Source organism: Physella acuta, unplaced genomic scaffold (genome assembly GCF_028476545.2).
Source record: "Physella acuta isolate Inbredline_101_S28 unplaced genomic scaffold, ASM2847654v3 ptg000561l, whole genome shotgun sequence".
Taxonomy (NCBI): Eukaryota; Metazoa; Mollusca; class Gastropoda; family Physidae; genus Physella; species Physella acuta.
In genome coordinates, this window is record NW_026732080.1 from 308,978 (window position 1) to 330,113 (window position 21,136).

General features: G+C 44.2%; 1 protein-coding gene across 1 annotated transcript in view; it reads left to right on the forward strand.

The window, feature by feature from the left end:
- LOC131946459 (hillarin) overlaps positions 1-21,136 on the forward strand; it is a 66,353-nt gene that overhangs the window by 38,899 nt on the left and 6,318 nt on the right. Inside the window, exons 3-6 of the mRNA XM_059307235.1 lie at positions 16,744-16,860; positions 18,936-19,043; positions 19,439-19,578; positions 19,983-20,118. Coding sequence (XP_059163218.1) covers positions 16,744-16,860; positions 18,936-19,043; positions 19,439-19,578; positions 19,983-20,118 — 501 coding nt within the window. The remainder of the gene's footprint in view (positions 1-16,743; positions 16,861-18,935; positions 19,044-19,438; positions 19,579-19,982; positions 20,119-21,136) is intronic.

The window sequence follows — 21,136 nt, forward strand, 5'->3', positions numbered from 1 at the left end:
ATCTAGGTACCACATACAGTGGACATCTATGGGCCCTAGTTTTCTTATACTCTGGACGTATACGCGCCCTAGGCATCACATACTTTGGACGTCTATGGGCCCTAAATACCACATACTGTGGAGATATATGGGCCCCACGTCCCTTGAAGTCTATACACGTCTCCAGCCCATGAGATGACAGCCTGGCCCTCCAGCCACCACGTCATTATATGGGCGTTAAACGGGACGTCACCATATGGGCGTTAAACGGGACGTCAACGTATGGGCGTTAAACGGGACGTCAACGTATGGACGTCACCATGTGGGCGTTAAACGGGACGTCAACGTATGGACGTCACCATATGGGCGTTAAACGGGACGTCACTATATGGGCGTTAAACGGGACGTCAACGTATGGACGTCACCATGTGGGCGTTAAACGGGACGTCAACGTATGGACGTCACCATATGGGCGTTAAACGGGACGTCACTATATGGGCGTTAAACGGGACGTCACCATATGGGCGTTAAACGGGACGTCAACGTATGGACGTCACCATGTGGGCGTTAAACGGGACGTCAACGTATGGACGTCACCATATGGGCGTTAAACGGGACGTCTCACACATTTCGTAGCTTTGAAACCCGACTCGGCCAATATTTTGGCAGACATTGATCAATATTTTTGCAGACGGTACCCCATATTTACTCTCCTAACCAAACTCACGCAGACGACCGACCCCTCGCCGTGTTCTCGCTGACCCGGATACGGAAGTCATTGCTTACACAGCGCATGCGCGTGGTCACAGTAACCAGCCCGCGGCCAGTATCCAGCATCGGCCGTGGAACCGACGGTGATTTCCCTTTGAGCGTCGTGTTATTATAAGTTAACTCCCCTTTGATCAGCCGCGGACCTTCATTTAGTCGGATCTGGCCAATCAAATAATTCGACACAACGCAGGGGGCCAGACGTTGACCTCTTGACCTTGCCGGGTTACCTGACACGAGTGATTCATAAACATCGATCCCCCCACCCCACCCCCACCCCACTCCACTTTCCCTGAAACATTACCCCACTGTCGCTTATCTGGATTACCTCCCCCCCCTGTGTTTATATCAGCTGGATCAAGTAGAACTCTTCTATTTAACGTCGGGTGTTGGACGTTCGATGTTGAGGACAGTAACAACAGCCATGACAACAACAGCTATGACAACGACAGTAGTTACACCAATACCTGCAGTAACAATGATAACGTCAATAGCGACACCAATGTCTGTCCCTCTGTTCTAGCTTCTCGCCGTCTATGTGTAATTTTCTTATAATCTGACGCGGATTAAGGAGATAATCTGTTTATCTGCTAGACTGGATAATTAGCTCAATAATTCATCTCATTTGTATGTACAGATTGCGCCGTTTGACGCAAATTACTCGAGTCTTTTTTATGTCAATGTTCAATCCATGCTTTGTCTATGTTTTGTCTATGTTTTGTCTATGTTTTGTCTATGTTTTGTCTATGTTTTGTCTACTTGCTTTACGCCACAGTCATTTCTTAGAGTTCATCTCATTACAACTCTGTTGGTGTTTGCTAATCTATTGGTGTTTGCTAATCTATTGGTGTTTTCTAATCTATTGGTGTTGGCTGTTCCTTACTCTCTAATTGCTCTTGGACGCTCTCCACCACTGATGACGTAAGCAGGCAGGCACGTTGGCCATGGCCCTATCCCATAATTTGGCGGACATAGCCCTATCCCATAGTTTGATGGCCATAGCCCTATCCCATAATTTGGCGGACATAGCCCTATCCCATAGTTTGGCGGACATAGCCCTAACCCATAGTTTGATGGCCATAGCCCTAACCCATAGTTTGATGGCCATAGCCCTATCCCATAGTTTGATGGCCATAGCCCTATCCCATAATTTGGCGGACATAGCCCTATCCCATAGTTTGATGGCCATAGCCCTATCCCATAGTCCGGCGGACATAGCCCTAACCCATAGTTTGATGGCCATAGCCCTAACCCATAGTTTGATGGCCATAGCCCTAACCCATAGTTTGATGGCCATAGCCCTATCCCATAGTTTGATGGCCATAGCCCTATCCCATAGTTTGATGGCCATAGCCCTAACCCATAGTTTGATGGCCATAGCCCTAACCCATAGTTTGATGGCCATAGCCCTATCCCATAGTTTGATGGCCATAGCCCTATCCCATAATTTGGCGGACATAGTTTGATGGTCATAGCCCTATCCCATAGTTTGATGGCCATAGCCCTATCCCATAGTCCGGCGGACATAGCCCTATCCCATAGTTTGATGGCCATAGCCCTATCCCATAGTTTTATGGCCATAGCCCTATCCCATAGTTTGATGGCCATAGCCCTATCCCATAATTTGGCGGACATAGTTTGATGGCCATAGCCCTATCCCATAGTTTGATGGCCATAGCCCTATCCCATAGTCCGGCGGACATAGCCCTATCCCATAGTTTGATGGCCATAGCCCTATCCCATAGTTTGATGGCCATAGCCCTATCCCATAGTCCGGCGGACATAGCCCTATCCCATAGTTTGATGGCCATAGCCCTATCCCATAGTCCGGCGGACATAGCAACAATTCAAATTTTTTGTTTACTTTTCTTGGCATTAAATTTAGTGTCGTTCGAAACAAGAGTCGATTATCAGCTAGTGATGGAATCGATACTGCCCGGCTGGGCGGCGATGACCTAGCGAGTCATGGAATCGATACTGCCCGGCTGGCCATCGATGACCTAGCGAGTCATGGAATCGATACTGCCCGGCTGGCCATCGATGACCTAGCGAGTCATGGAATCGATACGGCCCGGCTGGGCGGCGATGACCTAGCGAGTCATAATTACCGGGTTTGTTTTGGTCGTCTTTGATCCGGCCAGCCGGCGACGTGTCTTCAATTATCTGCGGGAGTTATCGTCCCTGACAGCTCAAAGATCTGCCGAGGAAAAATTTAATCCCGCCACTAGGGGGCGCTGATCAAAGTTGCGAATCCGACGGACACCGGATGTTGTTTGCTGGTGTCTTCTGATTGGTCAATTTTTTGGTGCGTAGAAGTCTCGAGGACGCTAGATCACATCTTAGCCTCTCGTAGCCTGTCTTAATATGTCTCAGTCGGTCTTGGCCTGTCTCAACCTGTCGCGCCAAAATTAACTAATTGCCTTTATCTGTTTGTAAAGCTGCATTAAGTAAATAAAAACAAAACTCTAGTTCGTTGTCTCAATTAATAGTCAGTCATGTCATCTTAAATTCACGTGATTTCAAAGTCACGTGAGCATGAAAGTCACGTACATAAGAACACGTGTGTGTGCAAAAAAAAAAAAAAACATTTCCCTGGTTGATTGTGTTCATGCTACACCGCCCCTCCCCTCCACATGGACATTTAGTTCATCTTGTGGGGCACAAAGCGACATACCCACCTTCATTTGAAGCCTTATAGTCCAACCTTATGTATACTTGCTTAGACTTTCTCAATGAAGAGTTCTACTATTCCCATCAAACCCAGCCAACAAAACAAATGGATGTTCTGCTAACACTGAACCCATTCATGCTACGTCACACTGACGATGTTAGTTTAGAGGCTATGGTCATGTGACTTGACGGCCTGATGACTCATTGATCCAGGTCAAGGTTAATCACAGATGCCACGGCTGTCGCTATCCATCAAATCCTGGATCCGTCATTGGATAAATCAGCGGCCAGTTATTGACTAATTAACGGCTAACAATTGACAATTAAGAAACCGATCAATACTAATCAAATCCCCATCGGCGAGCGAGAAATGGAGTAGTTGTTTTTTTTATGGAGGAAATAATCAGATATGAAGCGTGATTCAGACCAACCTCTCACATAAATTATAGAAAATTGTTACCGTTTTGGTTATTTTTTTAAAGTTAGTTAAACATTTAAGAGAATCAGTATACAACTATCTGTGTGTGTATACGTGTGTCTATGTGTCTGTGTGTCTGTGTGTCTGTGTGTCTGTGCGTCTGTGTGTCTGTGTGTCTGTGCGTCTGTGCGTCTGTGTGTCTGTGTGTCTGTATGTCTGTGTGTCTGTGTGTATGTTACGACACATGTGGTGGGGACCTTACAGGTTAGTTTATAAACATCGAATGACGTCACTTCCGTCTGGATAACATACTCACCTGACAGTGGGAGGAGGGGTGGGGGTTGTGGCATGTCACCCTGACCTCACTGACTGACCCAGATTTTACACACACGTCACATGGTACTGACCAAGGTTTTCAGGACTGTGAAAGCAGGGTCAAGGTTAGTGGCGAGGTCAACGTTTCTTGAGAGGACAAGTTCTCAACGTGAGGACGATCACGATACTGTTTCAACAAAATGTCTTCTTAAATCTTAACAGCTTAACTAATGTAAATTTGTTGGAACAAGATCCTGATTGGTCTAAATACCAAATGACATCACCATAAGTATGACGTCCAGGGGCGTAGCGAGGGGGGGGGGGCGGGGGGGGCAGACCGCACCGGGTGACACCATTTAGGGGGTGACACCAAGGCAAAAAATAGCAAAATATATAGAGATTAACTTGAGGGGGCGGGTGCAAATCGAAAGTTTGAGGGGGGGGGGTGCAAATCGAAAGTTTGACGGGGGGGGGTGCAAATCGAAAACTTGAGGGGGGGGGGGGTGCAAATCAAAAGTTTGGGGGGGGGGGTGCTAATCGAAAACTTGAGGGGGGGGGGTGCAAATCGAAAGTTTGGGGGGGGGTGCAAATCGAAAACTTGAAAGTTTGTCCCAGGGAAGGATCGCTACGCCTCTGGGGGGGGGGGTGACACCATTAAGTGCCGCACCGGGTGACACCCGACCTCGCTACGCCACTGATGACGTCAACATAACAAAAGGCACGTATGACGTCACACAGTCCAGCTGGATTTGGAGATAGGAAGTGGCGTTGTTCCTTAAGACGAGCTGGTTAGCCGTACAAACTTTCATCTAACCAACCTGTGTCAAGTAAATCATGAGGTACATACCTGCTGACCCTCTAGCTAGCCGTACACACTTTCATCCAACCTGTGTCAAGTAAATCATGAGGTACATACCTGCTGACCCTCTAGCTAGCCGTACACACTTTCATCCAACCTGTGTCAAGTAAATGGTGAGGTACTTACCTGCTGACCCTCTGATCTTGTCACGTGATAGGTACTGGGGGTCATCTGGGTCAGAATTCAACATATAGATCAATGCTTTTGTTCATTATATAGATCATTACTTTGACTACTTTCTACAAGATCATCTAATTATTAACTTAATGAAACTTCTAAGACAATCCCCCAAAATATATAACCAGGAGACTTTAATGACGCAAGTTCGTTAATTCTGGAGGCAAATCAAACACGAGTTAACTCCCCTTTGATGGTTGGGGCCATTAAAGCCGAGCCCCGCGCCCGTGGGTCGGGCCGTTAGGGGTACCTTTTGATTGCAAAGACCCGGCTATTAGGTTTTACAACTACCAGACCCACCAACAGCGGAGTTTCGTTTCGTCTTAAAAAGATCTTCGTTAACATTTTTGATCTGCAACATGGCGGACCCCATGTGAAGCCAGCCAATCGGCGTGCGGCGTCCCTGACGACGGATCAAAGCCAGCCAGCTCCACCATTTTCCTTTCCTCCGTGGCAGGGGATCTCAAACTTCGATCAACCTACGCTGTGTGTGTCAGCTTTGATCACACTAACAGACCAACTCTACTTCAGCTACACCCAGGATCACATAGTCACTTAAAAACATATTTAGCCAGTGTCTGTTTCTTCTTTTATCTAGCAGCGAATAGCTCTACAATCACTGAACAACAATAACTGAGAGTTATCTGTCCCCTGAGGAAAAGAGCGATTACTCTTGTCATTCCGACAGAAAAATCTAGATCAAAGTTACCCCGAGCAACCTTGACCTTTGAGCAGTTGTAAGACTTGTCCTTGACCCACCAGCCAGTGCACATAATCCCCTCCACGCCCACCCCTCCCCCTACTTTAAATAAACTTGGACTGTTTGAGTTGGTCAAAGATCCGCGGGTGAGTCCGATGCTCATCTATCGTGTCAACACACTGGGGGGGGGGGGCAGTGTCTCGGCCTGTCTTTAATCCGTTTCAAATGGAGTCTTTTCACACACACACACACACACACACACACACACACACACACACACACACACACACACACACACACACACACACACACACACACACACACACACACACACTGCCTCATCTTTAAGTCACCTCACCCCCGTCACTCCCCCCCCCCGTCACTCCCGCCCCCCCCGTCACTCCCCCCCCCCGTCACTCCCGTCCCCCCCCCCGTCACCCTCTACCCCCCTTCATACAACACCCCCATATCACACACCTCCAACACCCCACAATTTTTATCCCGTCACGCGCCTACCCCTCCCCCCCCCCACCCCCCCCCCCGGTCACGTGACCAGCACGCGCCACGTCTTAGGGTGGGATCTGTCTCCTTTACATGCCCGGGTCTCGTGAATCATAGAAGGGCCATTAACCACCCCGATTAAGCCATGGGGTCTTCGATTTTCATGACGTAAACCTTACCCCCTCTCCCCTCCCCCTCCTTCTTTTATTCAAAAGACGAGCACGGAGCTTGTTAAAAGTGTCTCCCAATTCTAATGGGCTTCTCATACAAGTGATCCAGCTTCACGCTGTAACAAAGTAACGTTAGATTAACACGGAATACGGGAATATATTTGAAGCTCTCCAAATTTTCTCGCATTTTTTGTCTGTATTCTGTGCTGTTGATCGGAATTCCTTACAGTTATTTGTAATATCTAATTGAGTTAGCTCGTCAAGAAGGTGGTCTATGTCGTGTGTGGGGGTCTATGTCGTGTGTGGGGGTCTGTGTGTGGTGGTCTGTGTGGGGTGGTCTATGTCGTGTGTGGGGGTCTGTGTGTGGTGGTCTATGTCGTGTGTGGTGGTCTATGTCGTGTGTGGGGGTTTGTGTGTGGTGGTCTATGTCGTGTGTGTGGGTCTATGTCGTGTGTGGTCTATGTCGTGTGGGGTGGTCTATGTCGTGTGTGGGGGTTTGTGTGTGGTGGTCTATGTCGTGTGTGGGGGTTTGTGTGTGGTGGTCTATGTCGTGTGTGGGGGTTTGTGTGTGGTGGTCTATGTCGTGTGGGGTGGTCTATGTCGTGTGGGGTGGTCTATGTCGTGTGTGGGGGTTTGTGTGTGGTGGTCTATGTCGTGTGTGGGGGTTTGTGTGTGGTGGTCTATGTCGTGTGTGGTGGTCTGTGTGTGGTGGTCTATGTCGTGTGGGGTGGTCTATGTCGTGTGGGGTGGTCTATGTCGTGTGTGGGGGTCTATGTCGTGTGTGGGGATTTGTGTCGTGTGTGAGGGTCTATGTCGTGTGTGGGGGTCTATGTCGTGTGTGGGGGTCTATGTCGTGTGTGGGGGTCTATGTCGTGTGTGGGGGTCTATGTCGTGTGTGGGGGTCTATGTCGTGTGTGGGGGTCTATGTCGTGTGTGGGGGTCTATGTCGTGTGTGGGGGTCTATGTCGTGTGTGGGGGTCTATGTCGTGTGTGGGGCAAAAAGGTGGTCTATGTGTGTGTGGGGCGGGGAATTAGAGGAATTAGGCGTTAATCTAATCAGGATCAGCTTTAAGATGTTTCTCTGCCATCTTCGTGTGCCGGACTTCAAGCTTTCCCTGTTCGTGTCCACATTTCTGTCTGTTCGTGTCCACATTTCTACCTGTTCGTGTACACATTTCTGTCTGTTCGTGTACACATTTCTACCTGTTCGTGTCCACATTTCTACCTGTTCGTGTCCACATTTCTACCTGTTCGTGTCTACATTTCTACCTGTTCGTGTCCACATTTCTACATGTTCGTGTCCACATTTCTACATGTTCGTGTTCACATTTCTATCTGTTCGTGTCCACATTTCTACATGTTCGTGTACACATTTCTACATGTTCGTGTCCACATTTCTACTTGTTCGTGTCCACATTTCTACATGTTCGTGTCCACATTTCTACATGTTCGTGTTCACATTTTTGCCTGTTCGTGTTCACATTTCTGCCTGTTCGTATCCACATTTCTGTTTGCTCATGTTCACATGCCGAGTAAAATTAATGTCTATCATAAATTATCAAGAGGTGTTCATTTGTTGTTAATAACATTTTGTATCCCATCATGACCTCATGACCTCATGACCTAATTATGTGACAGGCTCTGGTGTGTATGGCAACACGTAACCTACTTTATTTTAAGGGTGGCCTACTTTAGAGCTGATGTATGACCTAGTTGGCTGTAAAAACTCTAGGACACACTGGTGGAAAAGTCAGAGACCGTCAGTGACGTCACAGACCTTCATGGACCTTGACTGACCTTCACAGATGGTCACTGACCGTTATAGACCTGACTGACCGTCATTGACCTTTAATGAACTTCACTGACCTTAATTGACCGTCGCTGACAATCACCATTCATCTCAAACACATTGGAGTTATCTCCCCGCCATACAGCTAAAACCTGCAAGAAAAGTTAGAAATCCTAGTAAAACAAGGGGAATCACTCTCAGCAGTACCACAGCGAGAATGGTGAGGGAGGGGGGTTGAGGGGGGGGGGGGGGAATTCCGCCATTCCAACTATCAGACCAATCAAAATACCTACTTTTGGAGTACATTTGTCAACTAGTTGTCGTTCGTTAATTAGATGTCGTTCGTTAATTAGATGTTGTTTGTTAATTAGATGTCATTTTTAAAAATACGCGGCCTAGAAAATAAATTGAAGTACTTGGAACTAGGTCAACCGTGGAACTAGGTCAGCCATGGAACTAGTTCCTTCCGGTACATGCCTGTTACATGTTGGTTAGGCCCATCATGCCACTTTAAGATCTTGTCGCAAAATGAATCTTTAGCCCAAGAGAGTGGAAGGAAACACTGTATGACTCACGAAGCCGGCCCGTCTTACCACGGTGTTGTGGGTTCGGATCCACTTTAGCTCTCGAGTTTTTACAAGAGTTGCCAACTCGACTTGAAAATTTCCTTGTGTGAGTTGCACGTGAATACACTGCCTGCACGTGCTGACTTACCTGTCGCATTGAGGTACTCACCCAACAGTTATCTGATATTATTCACGGTCCGTTGGCGATAGAGCCAGCGATTGAAGAGACGGTGAAATTAAGCAGAGACTTGCATTAATTAATGAGATGCTGTCCTAATTGACTTCCGTCCTACATGGATTAGCGATAATCTAAGGCATGGGTTCTAGGCGATCAAGCTAAAACAAATGCATGTGACGTCACATTACATTCACACCTTTGTCACATGACGTCACGCGTCGCAGCCCACCAATGACTCCTAGAGCAGTCAAACTTAGGTTTGGAAACATTTTTTTTTTAATAAACATTACATACCTCTCATTCTGGCGGTGGTGGTGTTAGCAATATTCGATGTTGTTTTAATGGTGGTTTAGTAGTAGTGGTGTGTTTACTTGTGGTTTATTGGTGATATTTTGGTGGCTTAATCTTTGAGCTACCAAAAGTGTCAATCCGCTAACCGGATGAGCAGAGATCGCTAGAGCCCAACATTGTGTCGGGTCTAACGCCGTGTACGGTTGGCTGAAGGGCTGAGCTGCATTAGCCAATCAAAGCCCGGCTAACAGAGAGATGTAAGGTTGGCTGAACACGTCAACAAACGATGTGGCACCAAATAGATGTCATTAGGATTCACCAGAGAACACGGGACGCGGCCATATTGATTCCACAATCCGGGCACCCCGCCTATGTCAACAAAACGAGGCTCGCGATCTATCGTCCCTGTATTTACCCCTCGACTCGGCATTCGGCGCTTTTTGTGACCCAAGTCTGTGGAACTTCTCTGTGATACGGGCGGCCTGGTTCTAATGAGGAAATTCGCTTTTGATTTACGGCTTGTTTGTAAGTGTGTGTGTGTGGGGGGGGGGGGGGGGGGAGGGGGGGGGGTCAGTTTTCTACACACAAAATTCGGCCCCTGAATTGTCCTAAAACACGGTAAAAATGTGCAAAGTTGTCGTAACAGCTACAGAAGGATTTGAACTTTTCAATGCTCAATAATATTATTCTGGCTATCACTGTTCTCATAGCCCCCTCCCCCTCCCCCACCCCTCCACAAGTAGCCACATCGAAGCTTAGAAAAAATAACTTCCTGACCGTCAGGTTCGTATATCTAAAACATCGAAGCTCGAGGTACGCATCACGAAATACAGGTACTCAGACCAACAAGATGGTTGCACACGGGAAAAGGGGCGAAACACCACGTGACTTAATCGATATGTCACCTTCATATTCAAAAACCTTTCCATTGGCCTGATGTCGTTGAACTTGCACCGACGAGTACAAAAAGCGACCCCTAGCGGGAGATTTCCTGACGCTCGTGTTTGGCCCGAACAGAAGGGCCATTGAGCAGAGTTTGGCCATTGAGCAGAGTTTGGCCATTGAGCAGAGTTAGCAGTGGGTGAGGCCATTGGTTTTTCTAAAAGTTAAATCGAATTTGTTCGTTTAGCGGAACAAGAAATTGGGGTGGACAATAGGGGGGGGGGAGGATTGTTGGGAGAGGTTGGAGGGTTTAATGGGGGTGGCTGGTAGAGGTTATAGTATTTGATGTGCTTGGAGTGTAGAGGTGGGCTGTTGGATCGTATGAGTGGCTGGTTGTGTGATGAGGGTCGGGGTGGGGGGGGGGGGGGTTGCTTGGGAGTCTTAGCACCTGTTGAACTGGGAGGTGACAGTTTTAGCACCTGTCACAGGCTATATGTGGCTATATGTGGACATATGTCTATATATAGATATATGTGCTTTATGTAGACATATGTGCAATCACAGGCTATATTTACACACATCAGAGGCTATATGTGAACATATGTGCTACACAGGCTATTTGCATCATTAAGATATAAACACTCACATAGGCGTTATGTGGACATATATATGGACCGCCTTAAGCACGCAAATGACAAGACGTACTAGGCGTCAGTGTAGACTCAATGACCTGCGTCAATGACTCCGTTTTTTCCCACGTTTTCTTTAACTTGCTTTCTCTGTGTGTTTATTTATTTATTTGTTTGTCTTTCCAATCCAATCTTGCGATCGAAATTTCTGGCACTTCCCAGTTAGCTAGCGCGCTGAAATTTTCAGGGAAGCTTTCTTTTGGATGACCATTGAATATTCAATTGTTATTATTACTAAATTGATCAATGGAAACATTTTATTGAGCATTTTAGACCGCTATATAATCTATATATATAATTCTCCTCTGCTAGCCATTAGAAAAAAAACCAGCGACGCGTACCTCGCGCGCAGTGAAGCGAACGATCACATGTCGCCACAGGCTTAGGGGCAGAGAATTTAGCTTGAACCGAGTTTAAACTTACAGGAGGTAGGCCAGTTTGGGGGAGACGATATGGTCGAGTGGTTGGGCACACGATTGCTATCCCACTCGACACGGGTTTAAATCTATGTGTTCTAGTCAGTAACGTATTCAAACAACGTGTTTTTTACGAGTTGTCTTTTTACGAGTTGTCTTTTTACGAGTTGTCTTTTTACGAGTTGTCTTTTTACGAGTTGTCTTTTTACGAGTTGTCTTTTTACGAGTTGTCTTTTTACGAGTTGTCTTCGTTTACCCAAAAAAAGTGAAAAGATAAAATCGATAGCAAGATTTTAATGCAAACAAACAGACAAAGACTAAAAAGTAGAAAATAATAATCATTAAAAAAGTTTTAAAAAACCCACGTTTTCTGATTGAACTAAAAAGTAGAAAATAAATGCTATAGGCCCTACATCACAATAATGCAAGCGATCACTCTACTATAAGCGAGCAAAAACGTGGGGCGCCGTGATTTTCTTACAGTTTCTAATACTGTTGACTCTCTACAAGCTCCCTAATAAAAGTCAATAGTATTATCTAATCAATAGTAATATAACTTTTACTTCGGCGCCCCACGTTTTTCATCGCTTATTGTAGAGTGATCGCTTGCATTATTGTGATGTAGGGCCTATAGCATTTATTTTCTACTTTTTAGTTCAATCAGAAAACGTGGGTTTTTTAAAACTTTTTTAATGATTATTATTATCACATAGAACACCTTTATTGCCAGAATGAAGCAAATATTGAACTCTCCATAAGGTCAAAGAATTTAATTAGTTTAAATCTGCATATCTATGGGATCGTCGCGTCTTTTCCCTACACAAGAGATCGATACGCAACACAAGTAATCGATACCTACTTAAAAAATAATTTCGACAAGAAATGTGTAATATATTTAAATGGGGGAGAAAAAAATAAAGGGAAATAAGCGGGATTGAAATCGAATTCTCTCCCCTTGACGCCGGGGTAAGACGCGAGACAGCCTCTTTGGTATTTCCCCCTGTCTTTAGCCTGGGTACTCTAGCTGCATGCGAAATGAGTTCTTGCATGAGGCGGTGGAGGGGGGAGGGTGAGGAGAGTCGTGGGGCGACGGAGCGAGAGAGGAGTGGAAGGGAGGCGGAAGAACAAGGGGCTAAAAATAAGGTGACAATTAGGGGTGTTGGGAGGAGTGTCGCTGTTTTGGTCAGATGACCGGAAGTTCCATTGTACTGAGAGGCGGGTGGAGTGGGGTGTTTTCTCCCTCAAGACGAAATGACGATAACTGGAGCACCGTTAGACCGTAATGGGTGTCGGTTTTAATCCAAGTGTTAAAAAACTAAACGTGATTCATAATCGTATGCCACATAACCCGAACACACAGTACCGTTATAATTGTATGTCACATAACCCGAACACACAGAACCGTTATAATTATATGGAACGTAATCTTTAGTCACAGTACCGTTATAATGATAAACCGTATAGCCTATATTAATCATTCAGTTCTACAGCACCAAGTATCATTTCGACCTCGTTAAGCTAACAAACAAGCAAACAAATAAACAAACTTACCCCAACGTCTTGCTAGATGTAATTACATCAAAGGTTTACAACCTGTAAGGTGTGGGGGTGGGTGGAGGTATTGACTAGAACTGATTGAACTATGAGTACAAGACTTCGATTACCAATCAAGATCCTAGATCGATGACATCCACAAATATTATCGTATTAACGTTTGTCTAAGGGTACTGTTACAAAAGGTCGTTGTCCTACATTGGTTATTTACTCTCAACAAGTGGGCTTGGTGGTGTGGATTTGGTGGAGTGGGCTTGGTGGTGTGGATTTGGTGGAGTGGGTTTGGTGGTATGGATTTGGTGGAGTGGGCTTGGTGGTGTGGATTTGGTGGAGTGGGTTTGGTGTTATGGATTTGGTGGTGTGGGCTTGGTGGTGTGGATTTGGTGGAGTGGGTTTGCGGTTGTGGATTTGGTGGAGTGGGCTTGGTGGTGTGGATTTGGTGGTGTGGGCTTGGTGGTGTGGATTTTGTGGTGTGGGCTTGGTGGTGTGGATTTGGTGGAGTGGGCTTGGTGGAGTGGGCTTGGTGGAGTGGGCTTGGTGTTGTGGATTTGGTGGAGTGGGCTTGGTGTGGATTTGGTGGAGTGGGCTTGGTGGTGTGGATTTGGTGGAGTGGGCTTGGTGTTGTGGATTTGGTGGAGTGGGCTTGGTGGTGTGGATTTGGTGGAGTGGGCTTGGTGTTTTGGATTTGGTGGAGTGGGCTTGGTGTTGTGGATTTGGTGGAGTGGGCTTGGTGTGGATTTGGTGGAGTGGGCTTGGTAATGTGGATTTGGTGGAGTGGGCTTGGTGGTGTGGATTTGGTAGAGTGGGCTTGGTGTTAAGGATTTGGTGGAGTGGGCTTGGTGTTGTGGATTTGATGGAGTGGGCTTGGTGTTGTGGATTTGGTGGAGTGGGCTTGATGGTGTGGATTTGGAGGAGTGGGCTTGGTGTTATGGATTTGGTGTAGTGGGCTTGGTGTGGATTTGGTGGAGTGGGCTTGGTGGTGTGGATTTGGTGGAGTGGGCTTGGTGGTGTGGATTTGGTGGAGTGGGCTTGGTGGTGTGGATTTGGTGGAGTGGGCTTGGTGGTGTGGATTTGGTAGAGTGTGCTTGGTGTTATAGATTTGGTGGAGTGGGCTTGGTGTTATGGATTTAGTGGAGTGGGCTTGGTGGTGTGGATTTGGTGGTGTGGGCTTGGTGTTGTGGATTTGGTGGAGTGGGCGAAGTGGGCTTGGTTTTGTGATTATCATGAAGTGGGCTTGCCTTGTGAATACACTGCTTTAGTGTTGGTTTGACACTGTCAAACAAACAATGCAAATATATACCTGCTTGTTGTAATATCAACTTCATACAACACGGAATTTTCGCCTTCAGTTGCAGTAAGATCGACTCGACTTGTAATGTATGTATGTATATATGTATGTGTATGTGTGAGTGTGTAAACAAAGAAGTATTGATCTCCCCTCTAAGATCTTTCCATCGCTCCCCCATACCAGTGTCCCATAAATCAATAACTCCAGAACTTTATTTATGCCAGCAAATCAGAACTACATTTTGATGATAGATTTGGGGCGGGGAGGGGAGGGAAAAAAGGGCGATAATAAAGGGAGCTCACTCTCAGAATATTATTGCCCGTGGGTGATTGACTCGTCGATATAGTACCGATCATTAAATTCTTCTAATTGACTCTTTTTACTTTCTTTTTTTTTTTGGGTCTGTTTCAGTTGGTTTTGTCTAACTTGTTTCTGATAGTCACTTCAAGAAATAATTTTCATACTTCTAACAGTGTTTATAAAGAACGAAGTATTAATAAAGGAATACACATTAAATTCTTACAGACTGTCATTTAAAAAGTCATAAAGAGGACATTACAAGACCGGTCAGTCTCCCCCCCCCCCCTCCCCCAACATACTGCCTCGGTCTGGCCCAGTCCCTGCCCCCTGCTTACATTTATTTACCGAACACTTCAACATTTGATCAGAGTTATCCCCTGTCATGTGACCGTCCTCCATGTTTTCCAGACACGCCCATGTCTTCTCTTCCGTCGTGCCACGTGACACCTAACTCATTTATCTACTTCCGGTTTTAAGAAGAGAGAAACTGTTTTTATCTCCCCTTCAATCTTTTCTCTCCCAACAAGTTGACGAGAAACTGAAATTCTCAAACTCAAAACATGAGAAAATAGTTCTCAAGTTTTTCATACCCTACTTAGCCATCTCACGATTAGCCTAACCTCAACCATTTAGCCTACCCTCCCACATTTAGCCTGCCCACCCACATTTAACCTACCCTCCCACATTTAACCTACCCTCCCACATTTAACCTACCCTCCCACATTTAACCTACCCTCCCACATTTAGCATACCCTCCCACATTTAACCTAACCTCCCACATTTAGCCTACCACCCACATTTAACCTACCCTCCCACATTTAGCCTACCCTCCCACATTTAACCTACCCTCCCACATTTAACCTACCCTCCCACATTTAGCCTACCCTCCCACATTTAACCTACCCTCCCACATTTAGCCTACCCTCCCACATTTAGCCTACCCTCCCACATTTAGCCTACCCTCCCACATTTAGCCTACCCTCCCACATTTAGCCTACCCTCCCACATTTAGCCTACCCTCCCACATTTAGCCTACCCTCCCACATTTAGCCTACCCTCCCACATTTAGCCTACCCTCCCACATTTAGCCTACCCTCCCACATTTAGCCCACCCTCCCACATTTAGCCTACCCTCCCACATTTAGCCTACCCTCCCACATTTAGCCTACCCTCCCACATTTAGCCTACCCTCCCACATTTAGCCTACCCTCCCACATTTAGCCTACCCTCCCACATTTAACCTACCCTCCCACATTTAGCCTCCCCTCCCTACTGTCGCCTACTCTCTCTACCATCTCATATATATTTCCTGTACATCAGCAATCTTTATAGAGCCTACACAAAAAAGTCTCAAATTAAAAATCTAATTTCATTATCCCAGCATGAGATTCAATCCCCAGAAGACATTCAGCTAGATTTGAAAATAATTTTTTTCATTGTCTGACATTCAGCTAGATTTGAAAATAATTTTTTTCATTGTCTGACATTCAGCTAGATTTGAAAATAATTTTTTTCATTGTCTGACATAAATCTGTATGTGTGGGATGGTTTGTGTGTGTGTATGTATGTTTTCATTGTGTGCGTGTGTAGGCTTTCCTGTTTGTGTGAATATGTGTGCGTGTGCGTGTGTTGTTCACTATTTGTGTATATTTGTGTATTTCAGCCAAAATAAGTTCACAATGTACTCAATTAAAAAAAAAAAGAACCCGCGCCGAATACGCAATATTCATCAAGATATACAGAAAGACGTTAGCAAGTAAACAAAGAGCAGTTATAAAAAAATCAAAAACTATAAATGTATTTGAAAAAAACGCAAAAAGAAGTCGTACGAAAGTGTGCGAGCAATTTAATCACAAGGCCCGACGTATTTTTTTCTCCGACAAAAGATAATTCTATTCATTTTAAAATTACAATATCCACTTTAAAAAAAAACTGAAGAAAAATTAAAGGAAAATAATTTTCAAGAGAGGCACTCCATTTCTGGGGGTGAAAAAATGTATTCATGTGAATGGGGCGTCATGTGCATACAACAGGTTTTGTCTCACTGATGTGTGTGTGTGTGTGTGGGGGGGGGGGGGGTGGGGTCGGGGAGGGGGGTACCTAGGAATAACATCAAGTAGATAACATAGAAAGCAACAACCAGCTATAGATTACTTACAACCAACCAACCTTTTATCAACAACCCAAGACCCACCAACCTGTTATCTAGAATTTTCCCTGTGTTTTCTTCCAGACACGGGGCAGTGTGTACAACCCGGGTTGGCAGTACGACGCCAACGCCATGGAGTTTGCCCACTACAAGGAGATCTACAGGAGGGGCAGGCAGAAGACAACCACGGGGACATACAGGGTGAGTTGGGGGTGGGGAGGGGGGGGGAGGTGGGGGGGAGCAGGTGGTGGGGTAAGTAGAAGACAACCACGGGGACATACAGGGTGAGTAGGGGGTGTGGGGGGGGGGGGTGGGGCAGGTTGGGGGGGGGAGCAGGTGGTGGGGCAAGTAGAAGACAACACGGGGACATACAGGGTGAGTTGGGGGTGGGGGATGTGGGGAGTGGGGCAGGTTGGGGGGAGCAGGTGGTGGGACAAGTAGAAGACAACCACGGGGACATACAGGGTTAGTTGGTGAAGTGGGCAGTTGATCAAAATTAAGGTTTAATTTTAGTTATTTGCCTAATTAAGATAATCTTAAGACTTTAAGTTGGGTAGTGGTGCCTTTTGTTGTCGTAATATATATATATATATATATATATATATATATATATATATATATATATATATATATATATATATATATATATATATATATATATATATATATATATATATATATATATATATAGTATATGTGCAATGTTCTGTTACACGTTCTTACATTTTTCCATTGTTTTATTTCTCAACAAAGCATCCTAGTCAAATCATTAAACAGTAAAAACACAAAAGGTTTGACTGTCTAATGATTTGACTAGAACACTTTATTGAGAAATGCCATGTGATGTGTAAGTTATTTTTAGAATGATGTTAACGTGTACTCGATGCTGTTTTGAGCGAAGCTCTATGTAATGCTATTTAATTCTTCTTAAAACATTTGCTAAACAAACAAACATATTGCATCAACAATCAACATTCATATTTAGACATGATTATAAATGGCTGGAGCAAAGCCTAGCCGATACCGGCTTGTGAGGGAAAAAAAACAACACTTTTTTAGAAAAGAATGAAAGCTGTAAAAAAAAAAAAATCCTTATATGGCTGAAGGCTGTGGGGTGGTGAATATAAGCCGGGGGTGAATGGACAAGATTAAAGATTTCGTTTTCAAATCTTTAAGAAAATTAAGGAACGTCTTAAATAGGAAGTATAAAATATATAACACAATCTTATGTGGCTACCTGATCAATGAAAATTCTTAGAATGAAAAATGGATATATATATATATATATATATATATATATATATATATATATATACGTGCTTGGCATGGATAAATAGACCACAATGCCACATTATCTTGATGTAACTTTGTATGTATTAAAAAAAATTTGATGTACATTCTGTCAAAAAGAACATTTCAACCTTATAAAGCTTTTTTCTATTTATAAAAAAAAAGTTTTATTTTTGGAGGCGAACTAAAAAAACACAATTCAATTATGGCAACATCCTTTTTCTGTTGTTTTAGTGAAGAAAAATAGGGACAAAAAGAAATGTAAGAAATCATATTTGGCAGCTTTACGATGAAAATGCTTTTGTTTGTTTTCTGTTTTTTTATGCAGTGTTTTGTCCTGATCTTCTGTAGGGAAACAGATTCACACATTCATTCATCTAAAAAGTGGACGATTTTACATTTCTTTTATGTAGAAATTTTTTTTTAATGACGTTATTTTCTGCTACATTTCCTCACTAAACTACGAGATTTCTTAAGCTACATCGCCATTGTGGAGAACTAATCGATACAATTCTCCAAACTTAAGCGGTCATTGTATTTGTCGCGTGCAACCAAACACAACAGGATTGTCACAGCACACAGCAGAATTAAAATAACAAGCAAGTAGACCATAAAGGCAAGGTCATAGCACACAGAATTAAAATGATAGCAAGTAGAAAATCTAGACAAAGTCCAAAAAGACTAAATGAAAAAAAAAAGTTGAAAAGATGATAATGCACGTTACTTGTAAAAGAAAATAACGATCAAGACCTGTTATGATTAGGTCGCTCTAACACACACTACTTACCATGTGTGTCAATATTCTTTCATCTGCCTATCAACAACGTTGAAAAGATTCATTTCCTTTCGAAATAAAAAAAAATCTCTATACTAAAATCTCCCATGTCTTGCCTTAGACTCTAGATTTCTAAACCATCTCGTGTTTACTTTGTAAAAAAAAAATTGTCACATCTATAGACCCCCCCCCCCCACCCCTATTGTTGCAGGACTTTGAAGAGTCTGGAATATTCGAGGCCCAGACGGAGCTGGAGAAGGTCCAGAAAGCCGAGGAGGACCAGTTGTATCTCCAAATACAGCAGGAGAGGAAGAAGAAGGTGAGCAGCCATTGGTCGACTTCTACTTGTAACGTCCATTTTGATTGGCTGTTTGGTGTTTGCTTTATTACATGGATAACATATAAAACAACTAATAAATAGATATTGGATAAAACATTTTTTTACAAACTAAAACTTTATTATTCTATATAGATGTGTGTGTGTGATTGGTAGTGTTCTTTATATTCATGTGTGTAGATATGATTTATGTGTGTAGTGGTGTGTGTAGTATTGTAGTGATGTGTAGTAATGTGTGTAGAGATATGTGTATTTGCGGGTAGTGTTGTGTAATGATGTGTGTGGTAATGTGTGTAGAGATGTGTGTAGTGATGTCTGAAGATGTGTGAAGGTATGTAGTGATGTATGTCGGTGTACATCCCCCTGAATGCCCACAGGTGAAGAGACTGGAGGAAGAGTTGAGGGCGGAGATGGAGAGGTCAGTGAGAGACATGGTGTCCACGTTTGAGAGGTTCTCCCCCCAGAAGGGCAAGACCCGCCTACAGAAGGAGACAGAGAGGCTTGAGGAAACCTACAGGTACTCACGCTACTAATCGATGGAGGCAGGTGAAGCAGAGTGGGGCATCGATCACTTGTTTAAATTGTTTTAAATGTATTTTTTTAAGTTGAGTTTTTTTTTTAAAGTTGATTATCAATCACTTGATTGAGTTGATGTTTCAAACGTGATAAACGGCAGCGATGTCTTGATTAAGATTGGATATGTGAGGAGTGTTTAAAGTCTGATGAATCTTTTTATTTTTTAAAATCTGTTGATTTATTTGAATATTTTAAATCTGATACATACTTGTTGATGTTTATAACCTGATGATTTATTTGAATATTTTAAATCTGATACATACTTGTTGATGTTTACAACCTGATGATTTATTTGAATATTTTAAACCTGATACATACTTGTTGATGTTTACCACTTGACTACAGGAGGAAGAAGGAAGAAAAAGTTCGTAAAATGATCGACAGACTCAGCAACGAACAGAGAGCCAAAGTGGCAAGTCTGATACAGAAACATAGCCAGGAGATGTTGTTGCTCATAGCTGAAAGGCTGACGGCTTCTGAGGTAAGCCATAGAAATATAGCTAGGAGATGATTATAGCTGAAAGGCTGACGGCCACTGAGGTAAGCCATAGAAATATAGCTAGGAGATGATTATAGCTGAAAGGCTGACGGCCACTGAGGTAAGCCATAGAAATATAGCTAGGAGATGATTATAGCTGAAAGGCTGACGGCCACTGAGGTAAGCCATAGAAATATAGCTAGGAGATGATTATAGCTGAAAGGCTGACGGCCACTGAGGTAAGCTGTAGAAATATAGCTAGGAGATGATTATAGCTGAAAGGCTGACGGCCACTGAGGTAAGCCATAGAAATATAGCTAGGAGATGATTATAGTTGAAAGGCTAAGGTAAGGCGTAGAGATATAGCTAGGAGATGTTGATGCTCATAGCTGAAAGGCTGAGGTAAGCCGTAGAAATATAGCTAGGAAAAGATTATAGCTAACGGCCTCACGTAAGCCATAGAAATATAGCTAGGAGACGCTCTTAGCTGAAAGGCTGACGTATTCTAAGTAAGCCTCTTTGAAGCTGATTGGTGCTTAGAGAAACGGTGCTTGTATGTGCAGTATGAACACATGCCCGTATATGATGATACTTGGTAGAAAACACGCTGAGGCTGATGTAGCCTATGATGTTGTTTAGTCTTTAGTTCAAGTGGAAGTACACCATCACACACACAGCACACACACCATCACACACACTTAAATTTATAAATTAAAAAATATGTATATCAAAATCTTCCGTAGCGGGAAACTTTATTTCCAGAGTTCATACATAAATCTTTAAGTGTGTGGGGGAGGGTGTGGTGACTTGGGGGTGGGGAACAAGCAGACAGCAACTACGCTGACATACACGTTGTGTATAGGGACGGGCAGAGGGGATGGGAGACACACTGAGTACGGTGGGGAGGGGGGTTATCATCAGGCCTAGAGGCGAGAAACAGAGAGGGGAGGGAAGGGGAGATTTACTGTCTGCTTGCACGTGTAAGTCATCTTAAGTCACATTTCACCCAGGTTGTGACTTT